At 36.7% G+C, this 18,960-nt stretch overlaps 1 protein-coding gene across 1 annotated transcript in view; it reads right to left on the bottom strand.

The window, feature by feature from the left end:
* The window catches only part of LTBP1 (latent transforming growth factor beta binding protein 1), a gene marked incomplete at both ends in the record, with an annotated part of 200,785 nt that overhangs the window by 115,251 nt on the left and 66,574 nt on the right, over window positions 1-18,960 (bottom strand). Inside the window, one exon of the mRNA XM_084283576.1 lies at window positions 16,190-16,357. Within this exon, the coding sequence (XP_084139702.1) occupies window positions 16,190-16,357 (168 nt within the window). The remainder of the gene's footprint in view (window positions 1-16,189; window positions 16,358-18,960) is intronic.

Raw genomic sequence — 18,960 nt, 5'->3', positions numbered from 1 at the left:
AGAGTTTGGTGTGGTGCCATTTTGAGATGCCCCATATAGAGCCTCTGAAAGGCTGGATGCAGAGAAAAAGGAGAAACTTTGCAACACGAATCCTGATAAAGTTGCCATGGCTATGGATTGGAAACACAAGAACAGGGCCTCGAATCATGAACAAAGAAACTATGAAACCACTGATACTCCATTTGCAACTGTAATTACATCACTTAATTTGTTTTCAGGATACTCAGACGACCTTGAACAGCTCCAAATAAACTAATTTAATCAAGTCTGAATGTTTTTGTTTAATCAAAATAATGTGTAACAAAACAAATTCCAAGGACCTAAATCCTCCTAATCCTTAGAAAATAGCCCATACTTACCCAAACGAACCCTAAGGATGTATGACAACTCCCTTGCTGTAACCAAAGTGTTGAATAAAATGAAGATAACTTTTGAAATGTTCCTCATCTAGCTTTCCAAATTCCTTTTCATATGCATTTCAGGGAACACGCAAGTCTCTCTCTCACTTTCCCTCTCAACTCTGCCTTTTCTACTTACACGCTATCAACTGTTTAAGTGTAAGCACTATTCAATTACATCAACAGGCTCTCCAAGGAGAACTTTAATACTGCTCATTAGGTCACAGTATTTCCATGAATTAGTAGATTAATTTTGTCTGAGTACTACAAAGCTATCCAACATTACACTACACATCTCACAGCAGTTCATGCATCTTTCTTCCCTGATGTTAACTAAGCATACAAAAAGTAAAAGAACTAGTACACAGATCTTCCAAGCAAGTTTTTATAGGAAAGAAGTCATTATATTCACTGAAGGGAAGCACTACCATATAAAATTATATTCTTGCAACACGGTGCTTAGGAAAAAGTCCAGATGCTGATGTCTTATATAAAGTTCTGTGCAATCACTCCAGACCTAAGTGCAGAAACTAAAAAAAAAAAAACAACACAAAAGAAGCACTGATGGCTGGGGATCCAGCAGCAGGTGAAAAACACTCTTTCCCGCTCATCATTGAGAAAAGGGGAATTGATGTCCTGCTCACATGAATAGCCTCTTTACCCCCCCCAGAAATCCCTAGTAAAGCACCACCACAATTCACTGAAATAGTGACGCCAGCACCAGATTTGGTGCTGGACATAAGCAAACCTGTAGAATTGGTGATGGGTGGGTTGAGCCCCAACTCTTCTGCAACTGCTGAGAGAGGAGTCAGGATAAGTGACAAATGAGTGTCATGTGAGGGGTGAATTCTCCCTGTCACAGGACTTTTTAATGAAATCACTATTATTCAAGCAATGACAAGGCAATGAAAACTGTTTTTGAGGGTCTCCTCTGTTTCCCTTTGTTGTTTATAAACAAGACTGTATTCAATGACCTAAGGATAAAGTAGATTAATATACTATAATTTGCATAATAACATGCAGTTATGCTTTTTTGAAAGCATATTTCAAAATCAGAATGTTCCTGGAATATCAGTGCATGAAATGTGGGTAGTATGACAGTGCAGGCTTCCTCAGTTAAGTAAAAGAAATATAATGAGAGTTGTCACATAGAAATCTCTGTAGTGAATAACTCGAATTAGCTCATTAGTAGTTTAATTAGATATAAGCTTACACAAATGTAGATTCCCCTGAAATGGCATCGCTTTGAACATGCAAGATGTTTACAATGACTAATTGTAAACTAGGAGGACTGATAGAAAATAAAGTAGTGTAGGTAGAGGGCTTAATTCCAAGAATGTCCCTGCTGAAGTAAGTTTCTTTATATCACAATCTGTTTTTTTTTTTTTTTTTTTTTTTTTTTAATCAGACTTCCTGGATACCATTTGTGAATAAGAACACCAAAATCTAGTTTATATACTCCCAGGACTTTTTTCCTCCTTATTCTGAACTTGTGTAGTTATAATTATTGTCAACAAACTACATTCAAATTTGTTACACGTGTTCCTCCACATGTAAAATCCCATCAATTTTTAATCTTTGTACAAGAAGCTACATGCACTCACTGAAGTGACTGCTGCATTTTAACATTTACATTTACTGAGAGAGAAATAAATCAACTAAAAATGTTTACAAGAGGAATGTTACAAGATAGCATGTTCCTTTACGCCAGACTTGGCCAGATAACGATAGAGAAACTATATTGAATGTGCTCCCTTATCCTGTCATCTTCATATTGCTTATTATAACAGATGTGTGAAAATTCTAATAAGAACCTTATCAAATAATTTTTTACTCTGAATGCTGCAATGCAAGAACAGAAATTGACCTAAAAAGCTGAATGTACTACTGAAGGCACTTCAGAAGCTTCTTCTGGAAAGAAAGTTAAGATCTGCAACACTGGATGGAAAAACAAAAAACAGCAACCTACTTCAAACTTATCTGCATAAGCAAAAATAGGCAGCCATTAAGATGGGTTCTCAGCTATCGTGAATTAATTTGATCACTGACTTTTTAAGAATTAATCTATTTACAGCCTCTGTAGATCAGTCTTTTATCTTTCAACTATTATCACAAAGGGATGTTTCAGAAACTAACACAGCACCAGTTGGGAATAGGGTCTTAAGTACTGCAGTTTATCCAGACAAGGAAACCAAATTATTGCCAAAATAAACAAGCTTTGTGGTGTTATTCCTGTCTGGATCAGGCATGTTCAGAAAAAAGAGTCTCTCAAAGAAAATCAAGTTAGCCACAAAGAACAGTCCTGAAGTTCAGCATTTCCCAAACCAATCTTTTCTGTATATAAATGTTATTTTCAGCACGTAAAATTATTATCTTACATTTGCACTATTAATGATGACATAGCTCAGGAATGATATCCATTCCCGTACTATTAACATGCCCCCCTCACACAAAATAATATTAATGCTAAGCTAATTAGCAGGGTCTTTTCATTGGTTTATTGCTAAGTACACATGACATTTCAAGATTGTTAACATTAAAGACGTAAGCAAACATTAGATTCAAAGGATATACTTGACTAATAGGGAAATCTTGAGAAAAAATGAATCATACTCAATAAGGACAACTGTCTTTACTTCCCTCTAAACCAGCTGCAACCAAATTCCTTCCTGTTAGGAAGACCAAAGCAGCAGGCTGCCTCCAAAACACCCCAGAATCTTTGAGGGTTGAATTCAAAGCACTGTGCTTAGCTTCAGTCTAGTCTCGTGAAGTTGATAGAGCTGTGAGTGGCTAATAACAAGTAGTAGTTGCTTAAGACGCCTGGACAGGCATGATTTTAGATTTTAAAATATTATGCTGCCAAGGATCCTGGGGAATTGCTCTTGCTTTGGAAGGATTTGTCTGCTCAACAGATAAAATAAACAAGCTCCCAAACAGCCTTCTCTTTCTGTCATTCTCTCTACTCCATGAAATGCCACATTGCACATACTTAAAAAAAAAAAAAAAAAAAAAGACATTGCAGTAAGGAAGCTCAATAGCTGCCATGATGCCTTTGGCTAGAGATTTTAAAACTGCTGAGCGTTTACATTGGTGAAGAAAAACCTTACAGATACACTACATGTATGTCGCTGTTGCAGACATGACAATTTTCAGGCTGCAGTCATACCATTCTACAAAATAAACTTTCTACATTCTTTCACAGACAAACCTCCATTTTCCTTGCAATGAAAACTTAGTTCCACAACCAAGAACTATAATGGTTGGATCTTTTAAATTCTACTACAGATCCACAATAATATATTTAAAATATACAGAAAAAAAATAAGAAATATTTAAATAAGAAACATTTCTTTAAATTAAATTGTACTTTCCTATATCTTTCCAAACACCTCCATGTACCACTATCAGCATTAAGATTTAATAAATCATGCAGTGTATTAAAGCCTTATTAGAGGAATATCTATGATGCTACTTAATGCAGCACTGCATGGCAATTACCAAGGAAAGCAAGTGGAAGAAAATTTCACAAAATCAGATTTACCTATATCTTCAGGCATTTTATGCATTTCTATCTCCCAACAGCAAACTCTCCATTTAAAATCCATTTTCTCAGTTGGGAAGTGCAGGCTCAGCTTCTGGGATGATCATTATCTCCAGGAGTAATTGAGCTTTCTGTGAGCTGCTGAATGGCTGTCTAACAATTAGCATCACTTAGTGGTTGTGTCAACTCACTTTAAACAAGGTGCAGTATGTGTAACAAATTAGGTATATACCAGAAGTTTCTATGTATGAAAAAAGGGGAGGGACACTATCGTTATTGGAAATGAAAAGCATTGAGATCCTATTCAAGGATCAGAGTCCATTAGGTGTTGCCTTAGTTCTTTCTACTATTTTGTGGGATTGCTTACTGATATGAACAATCTCATGAATTCCAGAGAGGCTGCTCCCACAGAGCATGCTTGGCCCAGCTGTCTTACAAACTCTCTGACAACGGCCCCCAAACCTCCATTGATGGTAATGAAAGTTTCATCATGCACCTCACATGTGGATGCTGACATTTAGGCCGTCTAAGTCTATAAGCTGAGTCCCACTGTGTGTCCATTTTTCATTATAAAAGCATAACAAGCATAACAGTAGTGGACTATCTGTCATTCTTCAATGGAGACTACATTGTCAGGAGATCCTGTCACTGAAAACTGAGGAGGGAGTTGTAGATCATGAAGGACAAGGCAGCAAAACATTTTAGAGAAATAAACATATGTTGAGTGAGCATCATCATCATGAAGAAACCTAAAACTAACACACAATATAATTTCACTGTACGACTGACAGGTCTTCCACAGTTTTAAACCAAGTACTATGAAAAACTCATGCAGAAAAGCTGGATGTTAGTGACTTGGTGAAGATATATACGCAAAGCAAACCAAGAGGCAACAGTTGTGCGCCCAGGTGTTCAACCATCCCTCGATGTGGGTCCAAAAGTTGACTCTCTCATAGGACCTGTATCACCTCCAAGATTATGGGATGAGGAGTCTGCTACCCTGAGGCATGTCAAATCTCATCAGGGGCCTGTGTGCAGGTGACTGAAATGAGCACCATCTGACCAACAGCTCCCCACAATGCTATCACAGTGTGGAAGAAATAGGATGGACTGAAAATAGTATTAGATTATTCAAATGCTATCAGAAAAACTAAAGGCATGCTCTGTCATGGAAAATGGCCTAAAGTTCTGGTTACCAAACATGAAAAGGGCATAGCAAAAATGGTACTTGAGAAATAATTGACAGGAGGATTCTGGCTCACTAACATGCATGATGCTCACAGTCACTCTTTGCTAAATCTGCTTCCAATATTTTCAACATCTGAGATGACTCAGACACTATTTTTGGAGGGAAGTGGATAGAGTGTTAAGGGATAACTTACTCCTATCCTGATTACATTTGTAGAATCTATTGATTTTATTAGCACTGATGCTGATATGTTGAATATGACAAAGACATTATGCCTAGAATCTGGGTACTAAGGAAAAAACATGAGTTGCTGTTTATCGGGAATTAATGCATTGCAAATGGCCAGTATCAGACCTTTGATAAAGATGCCAACAGATACAGACGAGGTACTCTAGTCATTTCTTCAGATTTCTACAATATACTGGTATGAATTTTCCTTTTTTGTTCAAGACATGCAACTGAACTAAAATCTCTAGTGAAGCCAGGCTTGAAAACATAGCAAGTTAGCAACATGGTTTAAAACCATAATTCTTAAAACTTTCCTGCAGAATACAGATGTGTATATATATATATTGCAAAATGGTATGTTGCAATATAAAGATTTCATGGGTATCATTTTAAGCAGTCCAGAATAAATTACCATTGTCAAAGAGAATACTGAAACTAGCATACTCTGTGTCTGATGAGAACTAATGGTTCCTATGTTCCCCGTACTTTTAAGGCTCTTGCTAGTCTGTAGAGTGTATGTGTGCCTGAGCATGAATAATATAACGTGTATTAGTTAATCTAAATACACCTGTTTTCAATAAACTGAGCAAGATTTCAACAGGACAGATATCTAACAGGCATCTTCATTGCTACAGGGATCCTACCAGCATGCATTCTTCCCTTCTAGTGCCAGCTGAGCATCCATAGCCACTTTGAAGCACTACAAGATTAATGAGTTACTGCACCATAATGGCACTAAGCTGTTAGTGCTTCTGCACTGGTACAACCTGTTGATGTCACTGAATGGATCCTCTGCTCTGATAATAGAATATTAGGCTGTTTCTAAAAGATGTACTGTACTTTCGGAGAAAAAAAAAAGTAACAGACAGTAGCGCAAGGCAGAGAATGGAGCTACTCTTAGACATCAAGCTACTTGGATACTATCAGACAGAATGGAAAAATGTCCTGAGAAGCATTTAAGCTATGTGGCCACACCTCTGTTATGCAACGGCTCCGAAGACCACAGAAGTAGTAGAGCTGACACTAGCCAGGGATGTCGGCTTCATTACAATTTCTGGCAACTGAGCAATAGATATGTAAGCTGAGATCCATCCCATTTGACCTTCTGTGCCTTTTTGAGCCAACTAAGTAAGGCGTGTTTATACCTGAGATTTCCCACTCTGGTCTGTGAAGAGAGGCTCAACCAGAAGGCTATTCAGGTCACCGGTGGGACAATCTGCCATACAGGTGTGTCCTGACCCAGTGTCCCGACTCCATACAGCTTGGTGAGTGGGGTGAACCCCCAACCTTAATCCAAAGGTCTAGGAGCACTGATCTACTGCACCCCACACCACAAGACAACTTTAAGTTTTGAACAGAAAAAAGAAAAGCCACACAAAATGCAGTCATTAAAAAGCAAATAAACATATTTCTAATGTCAGGAGACTGCTCTCCAATTACCGTAACATTACCATAGTGCTCATTTTTGTGTGAAAAAGTTTATAAGAAGAAAAAAGTAGGAATAGGCTCTTTCAAGTGGATACCCATTAACATAAAATAATAGCTCATAATCCAGACCTTCCTGGACTAGTTAAAAAAACATAAACTATCTAAGATTTTCTGGCACTGTCTACATCACAAAAAATTGGAAAGTTTTCTAGGGAGTTGACCTTGAGGAGGTGACACAATATGAGAATATTGGGAAGGATATTATTCAGAGCTTGAGTAATAAATTAGGTCATAGGAGACCAGTGAAAAGCAAGAGACTCAAATCCTGGAGTTCCGAAGGAGAAAAGGAGCAGAGGCAGTGCTAACGAGTAGGAAGGCTGAAAGTTGCTCTGCAGAGAAAGTAGTTGGACTAAGACCCATTCACCGTCAACACTTATCATTGTGGTTCTTTTAACCACATGTAAGAGTTGTATAAATTACTGCACAAACTGCACAATCCTGAATACAGTCAGCACTGACTGGTCACTTACAGTCCCAAGGAATGAAACGTGCACCTCAATCTCCTGAGCTGTATGCAGCCCCCTCACCAAACTTCATGCCACTACTGTAAGGATCCAGAGTGCACTAAAATGCCTGCAAGTACGAAAAATCCCTCTGCCCCAACTGCCACAACAGGCATTCTTGGACCCAAGTATCTTCTAATTATATAGAAAAATGGTGTTTCAGCACCTAGATATATAACATCTGACATAACAGGCTGAATTTAATATAATCACCAATAAGTAAAACAGACACAATGGACGCATACTGACTGCAGGAGACTAACACCAGAGCTGTGTTATAGAGCTGGTCTCGTTTGGTTCCTTGCACCAGTGGTTTCCAGACTGGGGTGCACAAACCCCACAAGGTATAGAAGACAATGCATGGAGGTGCTGGAAGAAAATGTTCTTTTTCCCTACCATCAATAAAGATAAAACTAACACTGTTTTTAAAATCTTATCACTTTCTTAATTTCCATTTCTGTGTGCTTTATAATGCACATAATATATTAGTACAGTAGCACAGGCATGTAAATTATAAATAAAAAGAATGTATATTGGGGAAGCATGCTCAACAGTTTTGATGGCACACGCCTATCAGAACAAAAAAGAAAAAAAAGTTTGGAGGCCACTGCCCTATTCAATCTATGGACAGAGATAATCCCTCTCAGGGAGGAGTTGGAGAACCTAAATTCCTGAATTATGAAATGAAAAGTTGCTGCATGTTTCCCTGAACTTGAAGTATCTGAATAATGTCAAATACAAATTTAAATTCATAGTTCAGCTTATCATCTTTAAGTTAAACTAAAATATAATCAACGTGACATATTAACAAAATATTTGGCTGAATAAGATACAGATGAGAATGTTCTCTGTGACTGGGCTTCGTGAAGCTCAAACCCCTTCCTGTGTGAGAAGCAAACACCCATTTTCATTCTATTCATTGACCTGACCTTAAGACTCCATAAGAGATTTACTTAAAACAAGTTGGAAATTCCCATGGACTTCTATTTGATTCACATTTTTAAATGCCTGCCTGAAAGTTCCCAGTTCCCTTTGCACAGTTCAGACTTTTTTAGACAGATACCAATCTCAAGGAATTTAAACGTGTGCGCAGTGAAGATGTATTTCATGTTCCCAAAGAGAGATGAAGAACTCTCTGCGCGTCTGTGCTACAAACCAGGCCTCTCAGTTGCAGAGTGCTACTCAAACCTAAGAGCTAATTATAGGTAGCAATGGGTAGGTGTAAATTATACTACGCTGAGCAGAGACAGGGGAATTATCTGGAGGAGAACAAACACAAAAGATGGTGGAAAGAGGCTGAATGGAGAAGGACTGTGATCACTAAAGAGCAGTGATAACTGCTTGTTTCCTTCTGATGGTGTCATATCCAAAAGGACACATTAAATACAAACCCACCTGATTAAAAACAAGAAACCACCCACAATACACAGCACATTTTTACCAGGAGAGAAGTCTGTCAGACTCTTCTCTGCTTGCATAATTCACAGGGAACTTCTTTTTTTTTTAAGCCAGAGTTGGCATATACTTGATCTTCAGTGAGGTATGTGCAAAGACATTTGGTTTAGCAATAACAAAATTATAGCTGTACAAGGTAGTGTGTTTATTTGGATATGCAACAATGTAATCATTCAAATAAATGCACTCTTAGTTCTCTTTTTACAGTACTTCAAGTCAGATGTACATAAACTAATCCCTATAAATTAAAACCATATACAGTAAAATAAAGCATTATGCGTTTTAACTTTGTGTTCTGTTTTGCTTTAACTTTGAGGGAAACATACTCCATGTGTTTTTGAATGGCTGCAGGTGTGGATTTTGTACCATTTCCATTTGTGGTTTTTCCTATGACTGCACATCCAAAAAACTGTGTTCTCTATAATATACAGTTTGGTGAGTGCTTTGAAAGCAGATGGCCTTGTGCTTCACAGTGATGGCCTGAAGTCCTGAAGGTGAGCAAGGGAGTGGAAACGGGTTGCTAGCAGGCTTGTCTAAGTTCAACCTCATTAGAATCATCTGGCTGAACAATATATTTTCTTTAAATTAGCGTCTGGCTTCTGTTAGAATCAGAGGGGAAGACATCAAATTTGAGTAATTAGTTTAAGATTATGAAGAAAGAGCTCACAGATGCTGTAAACTGTATGGTAGATATCAGAGCTATTTGTTGATGACAAGTACTGATAAATATATGGGGGAAATAAAGCATTCCTTCTGAGCAGATGTGGTTATCAACAACAACAAAGCCCTTGAGATAGCATTTCTCTTTGTAATTTGAGCACAGGTGGCCAAAAATTGCCTTAAAACCCACTGACCAAACTGCAATGGAACTTTTGCATTACAGACTAGAACTTAAAAGTCTACTAGTGGTTCAGATTCGGCAAGCCTGCACTACACTACCTGGAATGTAAGTAAATGAATTCATTCTCTTGTCTGCTCAAGTTTACACTGTAGAACAAACAGAGGTTGGAAAAATTAATACCTGTTAAATTGATGCTCATAAGTGGTTCCTCCCAGAATCAACTTGCAGATGTTTTGCTTTGGCTCTGCAAACTGGGAAATACCTTTTTTTTATAGCATCTTTTATAAGGCAGAGGATGTAAACAATTCACAAAATAGTTCCACCATTATCTGTCTGTCTTTCTATTTTACCTACTTGGTCCAGTGTCTGAGGATAAATACTTGGCTACACTTTGCTACAGCTGTTACAATGCTGCTGCATGAATAAATATTCCAAGTATGGCTGTCATTATACAGATTATATTTCAAATTACCAGCTAAAGCAGTGAATAAAAACTCTGATGTCTTGATCCTGAAAGAGAATGCAAGAGCAGCTCTGACAGGCTGACCAACTTGCTCGATTACTGTTGCAGAGAATTTCAAAGCTAATCTTTAAACCAAGTTATCCAAGAATTCTGAACTTTTCAAGTGTCTGCCAGTGTCTGTTAAAAGAAAAAAAATATTTCATCTGGCAGCAAAAAGAGCATAAAACAATAAAGCCTGACAGTCCAGAAATGATAATTATTGCAGGAACAGTAGAAACAAAGCTTTTACCAAATAAGGCTACAAGGTAGCCACTCTACAGAGAGTAACAAGACGAACTGATAATGCAGGGGGAATAGCTAAGTTCTTACATCATATCTACTTCAGAAAAGCATGATATTATGGCAAGCTCAAGTGCAATAACCAAGGAAATTTCAAAGTAACACTTCGCTCTTCCCCATGGAGAATACAATACCAAAACCAGACCGTGAATTACTGAACCGTTCTTGAGCTAAGCACCTATTCCAGAGATGACCTCCTCATCAATTACGATATCTGATGGAATGTAATCAAATACAAAACCAAAGCATTTAAAAAAAATCAATTCTCATCGCTATGTTACTAAAAGGAATTCAGAAAACCTTGCATGACATTTGTTATCAATTATTTTAAATCCGCCATTTGAGAAGCTACATCTACATCTGCTAAGTCTCAGCTGAAGCCACTGGGATAGTGATTTGCTGGGGGACAAACCTCATAGATCAGATATGGGTCATCAACCCAAGGTGACACCGTTCACTGAATAGTAGATACCACTTCATAACAGAAAAAAAAGCATCTCTTCTAACATGTTGCCATTCTAGCACCTCTAAACCCAGTATAATAGAACAGTAAGATAAACATGAAACTACAATAGGTAGAAAATTGAACAGTGAACACCTCACAAGCTGCCAGAAGAGATTGTAAATTCTCTCAAATCAATGCAAATGCTGCTACAAGCCATTGGTCTTTCAATCTGCCTTTCCTGGCACACAAGCCTTTACATGTCATCATGTCATCAATTTTCCCCTCCAATATTATTTACAATAAACGCTTTTTAATGCCAATCAATATTGATGAATCTTCCTCAAATGTCATAGCCTCACAGTACCTGTTAAATGTAGTAGGCTGGTATGTAACACACTGAGCAGAGAAACGGCTTTATTACACAACAAATGGCAACAAGAAAAAGTACAGCTTGCATCCTGTTTTTTTTTTGTTTGTTTGTTTGTTTGTTTGTTTTGTTTTTTTTTTTAACCAATGAAACCTGGTTACACCAACATTGAGTTCAAAATCAATTCCCTTAAAAAAAAAAAGTTAAATACTATTCATTTCATACTTGGATCTCCTGTCATACACCAACTATAGCTGATAATTTGTTGGCATGCTTACAGAGCATCACCTTTTCTATCTTACACTATGAAGTTTCCAACGTTTTTTATAAGACCAAAAGTGCTTGAATAAGGAGATGCACATTAACTTCTAAAGAATCAATAGAAATTAATGATCATAAATTCAGAAATCCAATCAACTTTTCATAAAACAATAACTGCTTTACCTTTTTAAAATTCTGAGTAATTATGCTCCCTAGTGTGTTTCCTAGATAGGAAATCCTCTTAGAATAATAATTACATAGTGACCTTCTTTACCAAACTACCTTCAAATAACTTATTGTTTTAAAATATATTGGGCAAATTTTCTTTCATTACTTTCAACAGTAGACCAAATAAAATTTGAGTAAAATGTTTATGCTTCTTCTTGGAAGTTTCTGACTGTACATAATTGGAAACTTCTGGACAACCTCAACTATTCAAAAACATTTGTACAGATTCAACACAGTAGAACAGGAAAAATCTTTGATATACAATTCTAGTAGGGAAGGTGACAAAATTTGAGAGTCAATATCATTCGAGCATTATTGCAATAGGGCACAGGAGATGCAGATCACTGTGATCCATGCTGAGAGTTCTAATATTTATGATTGAAGTGTCTCCAAAATACAAAGGACTAGACACATTTTCATCTTGACAATTATAAAGGGACGAAAAGGGATCAGAAGAGAGGAAGGGAATGTTAAAAGGAGAGAGAGAGACTTAAAGGGTGACCTAAAGGGGAGGGGGAGAGCACTAGTGCTATCGGCACCTCTGCCACAACGTCCTCATCTTTCTACATCTTTTATGGTCTTGGGGAAAAAAAATCTTGAACTCTTCATGGTTTGCACCTGCAGAGTGCTGTTATTTCCCTCTTTGACACAAATATTGCCAAGTGCTCAGACACAAAATTTCTGCAGAAATATACGCACTTCCACTGAATATAATATGTAATTCTTTTTTAACTTCCCATTCATAACAACTTAAATGAACTGTTTGAAATGAGACACAGAGCTGCAAATGAACAGTGAATAAAAACGTAGAGTATTAAATGACTGCTTCCCTTACTAAGTTCTGTCATTCCTATGCAGTGAAAGAGGTAAGGATACTGTGGAAAAAAAATAGTACGTAAACCTATAATTAAATACATATGCACAATACGGCAAAAATTAAAGCGTATGAAGAACATTAGCTTGGGCATTTCCTAATTTCTTACTGCTTCATTTTACAGCTAGAAATTAGTCACTGTCCTCCCACTCCCTACAGAGAGAAAATTCATTTCAAAAATAGGGTATTTTGGAATGTGGAATCATTTTGAGGAGAAACAGGACACGTCACTGAGTAACTTCAAGAGTGAATGAGACAGGAAGCTCATATGTTATTCTATATGCATCCTTTCCTATGCACATATACCGACCCTGTTTTACAAGCCTCCGTAGATATATCGGAACTGAAATACCATACAACCTTCACATGCACCAATCCAATAGAATAACGAGGATCATCTATTCAGCAGAAGTTTCCAGTCAGATTAAATGCTTTCATTCTCCAAGCCAATGAAATATGGGAGGTTGGTTAGTTTAACTGTGCAACATAGCCCATTCACAAAATGAAACTATAAAAGAAAAAACTGTTTCACTGAAGCATACTGGCAATCAAGGAGATCCTTCCTTTTTAAATACCAAGTTTTCATCACCTTCAATTGAAATGCTAGAGCTATTTATGAAAACAGGCAAAATCTCAACTACCTGAAAAGCTACATTTTCCCCAATCTGTTTCTTCTTGTGGGTTTTTATTTTTAATGGTTTATCCATATCTAGTAAAATTTTCAGGAAACAGGATTTGTTCCTTGCCCTGGCTTCACTGGTACCACGTTTCAGCTGAAATGACCAACTGAGCAAGCATTAAGAATCTGAAACAACCCATGGAAAAACTTCAGGAGCTTTAGTGCAGGCATTGCAGCTTATTCTCTTCAAAAATATATATATATAAAAAAAATAAGTTCAGTAGAAAGTTTAAAAGCTAAACATGAATTTTTACTCTGTTCACTATTAGAAATAATGAATTTTAAGAACCAAGCAAAATGACAGCTAACTGCAATCTGTCATCAGAGAATCTGAATTAAATCTTTTGTGCTAGAGAGCTGCTCCTGGTAAGGAAATGCATTTTGACCTAACAACAATATAACTATCTAAAGCTGTTTCCTTATTTCCCATTCAAAGGAGATGTCTATTATTAGTAATAGGAGTTAGTTTTCCAAATAGGGCATGTGAACTTATCTTTTCTGAGTTCAGGAAGAAGAAATACTTTAAAAGAACTACTGAAACCGTGCTGCTCACTGCTTTAAGTATGCATTTTCTGACACAACCTTCTGTTTTCATGGTTGCACTTTTAAAATGTCAAAAGCTCAGAAGAAGAATTTCCATTCATTTTGGTTAAACAGTAAGTAAACAAGTTTAGAACTGGGTCTTGAAAGCAAAAAGCACAAGCAAAGCATAACACAGATATTAAAAAATATAATAAAAATAAATGATCTCATAAGACCCAAATTACTTCTGCTTTATGTATCACAAGACATCTTGATCAGGACAGGTCTGAGCTAATGAGATACTAGTTAAAAGAAAGGAGAAGAAAGGACATTAAAATAATTTCAATAATTGACATTTTAAACCCTGATTCAAAAGCTTCTGAAAATCTGTTTCCAATGACAGAACTTGACCTAGAGGAGAGGGATCTCTCCTCTTCTAATATTAAGAAGTTCAGTTCACTCAGCATTTTTAACTGAAGAGCTTTGGAGTCACAGTTCAGGTCTCTTTCTTATTTATTTTCTGTTAAAATCATGATGTTCAGAGATGTGGTGAATACTTCTAGTCTTTTAAAGACTACATGAAAGATAGATACAGACAGATTAAAAATGCCACTAGATGTGTCATGACTTGTTTTGACACATTTTTAAACATAATGCTCCCTTAACTTTCCATCAAACACTATTACGAACTGCTTTTGTTGAATACTTCTAGCAGGCTATTGTACACAGTGAATCACAACCTGCATGGCCTGAGGCCAGGAAGGAAGGTGTGGAACGTGCCTTTACAGGTCAATTTCCACTCTCCAAGTTTGTATTTGAGGGAAGGTCGTGTTACAACACAGATTTACATAGCAGACAAATTACATGACCGCCCGTTCTCAACATTTCATAATTTCAGTAAGAAATTAGGTCATATGAAGCGAGGGGAAGGAAGAAAAGAAGGGGAAATAACCCTATCTATCCTTTCACAGAAGTCTGAAAAATTAAACCAAAAACTTACTCAACTGGAGTTCTTGCCAAAACACTGGTTAAAAAATAAAACAACTGTATTAACAGTAAACACAAGTTTAAAGTATTTCATTTACCATTCCTTTGTAAAAAAACACTTTTCTTCTTTAATGCATCAAAACAAGCATAAATAAAATGTGCTCTATTGCCCTTTTGATTTTTTTTTTATTACTATTTTTACTCCAAAACATTTATATATTACAAATATGGATGTTATCAAGGAATGTGTTATTCATTTCAGGAGCTTTCATCCCCAGTCTAGTCTAGTAGGAGTCTTAAGAAAGGGAACTGCTCTTTGTATTGTCTGTCTGGATGAAAAGAATAATAATTTGGAATAGCTTTTTTCCCCCTCAGAGCCTGAAATATAGTGCACTTTAAAAAGGGAAGTATTGGCCAGCATCAGCACTGCCTGACATTATGTTTATACTAGAAGGAGACTAAAATTACAATGTTCATATCTGGCATTCTTTGAGTACATATTGGCAAAATAATTAATTTTTAAAGTTATTTTTTCTGCAGATATTTTACGATATTTTCATGATTATGATAAAATTATTTTCACAAGCAGTTAAGAATAAAGTGTCTAAGTATGCATCCATATATCTGAATTTCATTTAGCTTACCAGACTAATATTTGCACACAAATTCCTATGAACATCGTAAATTGTACAGTTAAAATATGCTAATCCATCTACCCAGCTTTCAGGGTTTGTTTTAGTACACTCAAACAGTTACAGGGTTTAGACTGGCATACTGTTGGTAGTCTTTATAGAGCAAACAGAAAGACTAGACACTAACAGAGAAATTACTAGCTTCAATAATTGGACCTAATATTTGCTTAATTTTTAAAAATGGCAAATATGAAATCTGACTTATTCCCAGCAGTAAAGAAGAAATTATAACCTTCTTTTTTATTTTTTCTGCAGTCTTAAGGAACTCTTGAACAATTTTTTGAACACATTCATTGCGTTAGCTAAGTTTTTATGTGCATTTGATACCTATTCAACAAACAAGAGGAGGAAACACAGAACTTTTTGTGGAGTCTGACATTTCCTCTATTTAGCAACACAACCTCTGAGGGACTGATTTTACCAAAAGCGTCAGCTTAGCAAACTGTAGCCCTGCAGCTGAAAACTCAAATGAATTTTTTTTTTTTTTTCTTTCTGTAACACAAAAGGAACTTTTGGGATAATTTCAGAAGGATACCAGAAAGCTTGTCTAACATACAATGGTTCCTTCTCAGCACAGCCCTCCAAACAAAGAGCAGCAGATGCACAACTGGTATTAATAAGAAAATATCTCCTCCCTCTGTTAGTCAAGAGAGGACAGCTAAGGACAAATACAGTTTCAGGGTACTTACCTACTCGGAAGTTAGTGGCTGTCAGAGTGTCAGCAGCATGGCCATTCTCACTGATGAGGGTGGTGGTATTTCCCTTCTCACAGTTGTTCTGACAGTTGCCCTTGGTGCAAGTCACTTTGCAGATGCTGGGTGTAAAGACCACCTTGATGCGACCAGTGTGATTTCCCACTGTCAGCGGAGGCAAAGAAAAAAAGAAAAATAAACAGAACACTTTGGTATCCATTGATTTCCTTCAAAAAGTTTTGAAAAAAAAAAAAAAAAAAAGGCGGGGGGGGAAAAAAGGCGACAGGTCTCCAGGAGGAGGGCAGTCTGCAGTGCTCTCTCTCATAGATCTCCAGTGGTGTCTCTGAAACAGGAGTAGGAAGCTTAGCAAACAGAGCTCCGGGATACGCTCCAAAACCACATTTAAAGTCAAGTCACTGGAGTGGGATTAGTAATCACAATGCTGCACTTTATTCACAGTCAGACAAAGAGCAATACCAAGGGCATGACAGCTTAAATAGCCAACCCTGACAGGCAGATGTAATGTAAAGAGGCTGGCTGTGCACCTAGGGGTGAATAAACTCTTGTGTCCTCCTGCATACTTTTCCTGTTTCTGCACTTATTAAGTCACTATTTGTAGCTCGACCCCTGGAAATGTTTTAGGCATGCGGCATGTCTGAAAACATCTGTCTCAAATCTCCTGGCACCCCAGCCCAAAGTGGTCAAACCTTGTGACGCAGCTGCCTGGACCCATTTTTTCACAGTTTTTTGGCACCGTTTCTCCACAAGGATTTACATATTATAGACTGAGCTTTGCTGTCAGCCTTTGTTTAAGTAATAAATAGCTCAGGCAGAGAAAAGGGTGAGGAAGTATCAATAGCCGAAAATACTAGTTCTGAGCTCAAAGTTGAAAAAAGCTATACATATATATATACACACACATATATTAATATACTTCCTTACAGTCACTTAAAAACCTTCAATGTAATGAGGACTGAGCAGGCACTAATTTTCGATTAAGCTCATTAGAAGAACTACTACTTGTTATAGAATTTGATTTTAAACCAGATGTATTTAATCCTAACAGACATCTAACAGCTGAAGCCAAAAAAAGATTAAAACTACTAATTAGTAAAATTAAGGGGAAAGAACAGATGCTATTTGCAAGTATTTAAATAGAAAACATTTTGCCCTCTGCACACTTACTAATAACTTTAGCAAGTTCTTGTAAATATATTACAGCATCTCTGTGAAAACTGTCCATAAATACTTTCATAACAAACCTAAAAGTCCCAAGAAATGACGCACAGAAAGAGAAGAATCTCCTTCCTCCTCCTGTCATAGAAATAAAAAGTTGCTGGAGAGCCGCCGTCCAACCTAGCTGCAGAATACCCTCCAGACACATATTTTTTTTAAATCTCAAGAAATACAGATGAACTTCCCACTTCAAAAGAATATGAAGCCTCTTATTTCTAGCTCTTCATAAACAAATTAAAACAATTGTGCCAACTGTTTTGTCTACAGTAAAGGCATCGCTCTATTTCAACAGCAGCTGTATGACAGATGCTCCCACCTTATTCTCCCTAATAATACTTCAAAGCAGCAAAACACTGACACATAGATAAATAAATACTTCAATTAAAGGCTAATATTGTGATTTCAGTTCATTAGAGACCCCAGAATCTTGGATGCCAAGCATTTCTTATAAAAGTTATTACCACGTTTCCCAATGAACAGAGATCTAGTGCCCTGTGAATTGCTGAGGCTAGAATTTCTAAGCTTTCCCTTTGTCAAACAGAGCTTCACGAGCAATACTACCATGCTTGTATGTTATTTGCATCTTTATATATATATACATATACATACACACATATATGGTATCTGTATGTATCTAGATATATTGTTTTCCTAGAAAAGCCCAATCCATTTTCTCTTTTATACTTCAGATGTTTTAGTAACATTTTTCCTTTAGGATGTGATGTAATTAAAAAAACATGGTTAGTTGAGTCAAAAGTCATTCCTGCCTACACTGTAAAAACTACTGTATTGGGGGACCCACACAAGTTTTCCAGCCTAGCTAAAAAATTGGCTTTGCCAGTATAACTGGAATTATACCGTGACTTAACTCTCCTTCATAATACTTTGTATTATGTTGTTGAGTCTAAAGCCGTAGGAGAATCTAGGCATGATGCTAATAACAAGAAACTCTTTTTAAAAAAAGAATTCTCATTACATAGTTCACATTTTATCAGAAAAATTCTGTAGCCTAAGTTTTTGCTAGAAGATATGCTGTAATGTGAGACTGAATGGAAACTGTAAATTTGCCTCTCACCCATTTTTCATGAATAGATGTCTGCATATAAGTTTGGGAGAAAGAATATAGGAGTAGTAGTTGAACTGCTCCTTTGAAAACACTGGCCTGTATCTACAGAGGTAAAGAGTATCCATGAAACAGTATTTAAATGCAGGTTTTTAGGGCAGCAAGAAGCCTGAAAACCATGTGATGCAGAGCCTAGCCCCTACAAACATTTGAATCATCATCCAGTGATGCCCTTGCTAGAGAAGCAGTTCAATTCTCATGGATATTCTTGCTATATATCAGTAACAAAGAGCCAGGTTCTTTTGACATTAGATCTGCCTTTTTTTTCTTTTTTTTTTTTTTTTCAGATTTACAAAAAACAAATGTAAATGTAAATTTTTCCTTGCCTAGCAGGTTGCTGCTTTTAACTTCCTCAATTCTTCTGAAGACATTTCAGAAGGAATCTGAGCTGAAAGTTGATCAGTGTATG

The sequence above is a fragment of the Netta rufina genome (genome assembly GCF_964035555.1).
Source record: "Netta rufina genome assembly, chromosome: 3".
Classification (NCBI taxonomy): Eukaryota; Metazoa; Chordata; class Aves; order Anseriformes; family Anatidae; genus Netta; species Netta rufina.
The sequence above is the reverse complement of the archived record's forward strand: the minus strand, read 5'-3'. Positions and strand labels throughout refer to the sequence as shown.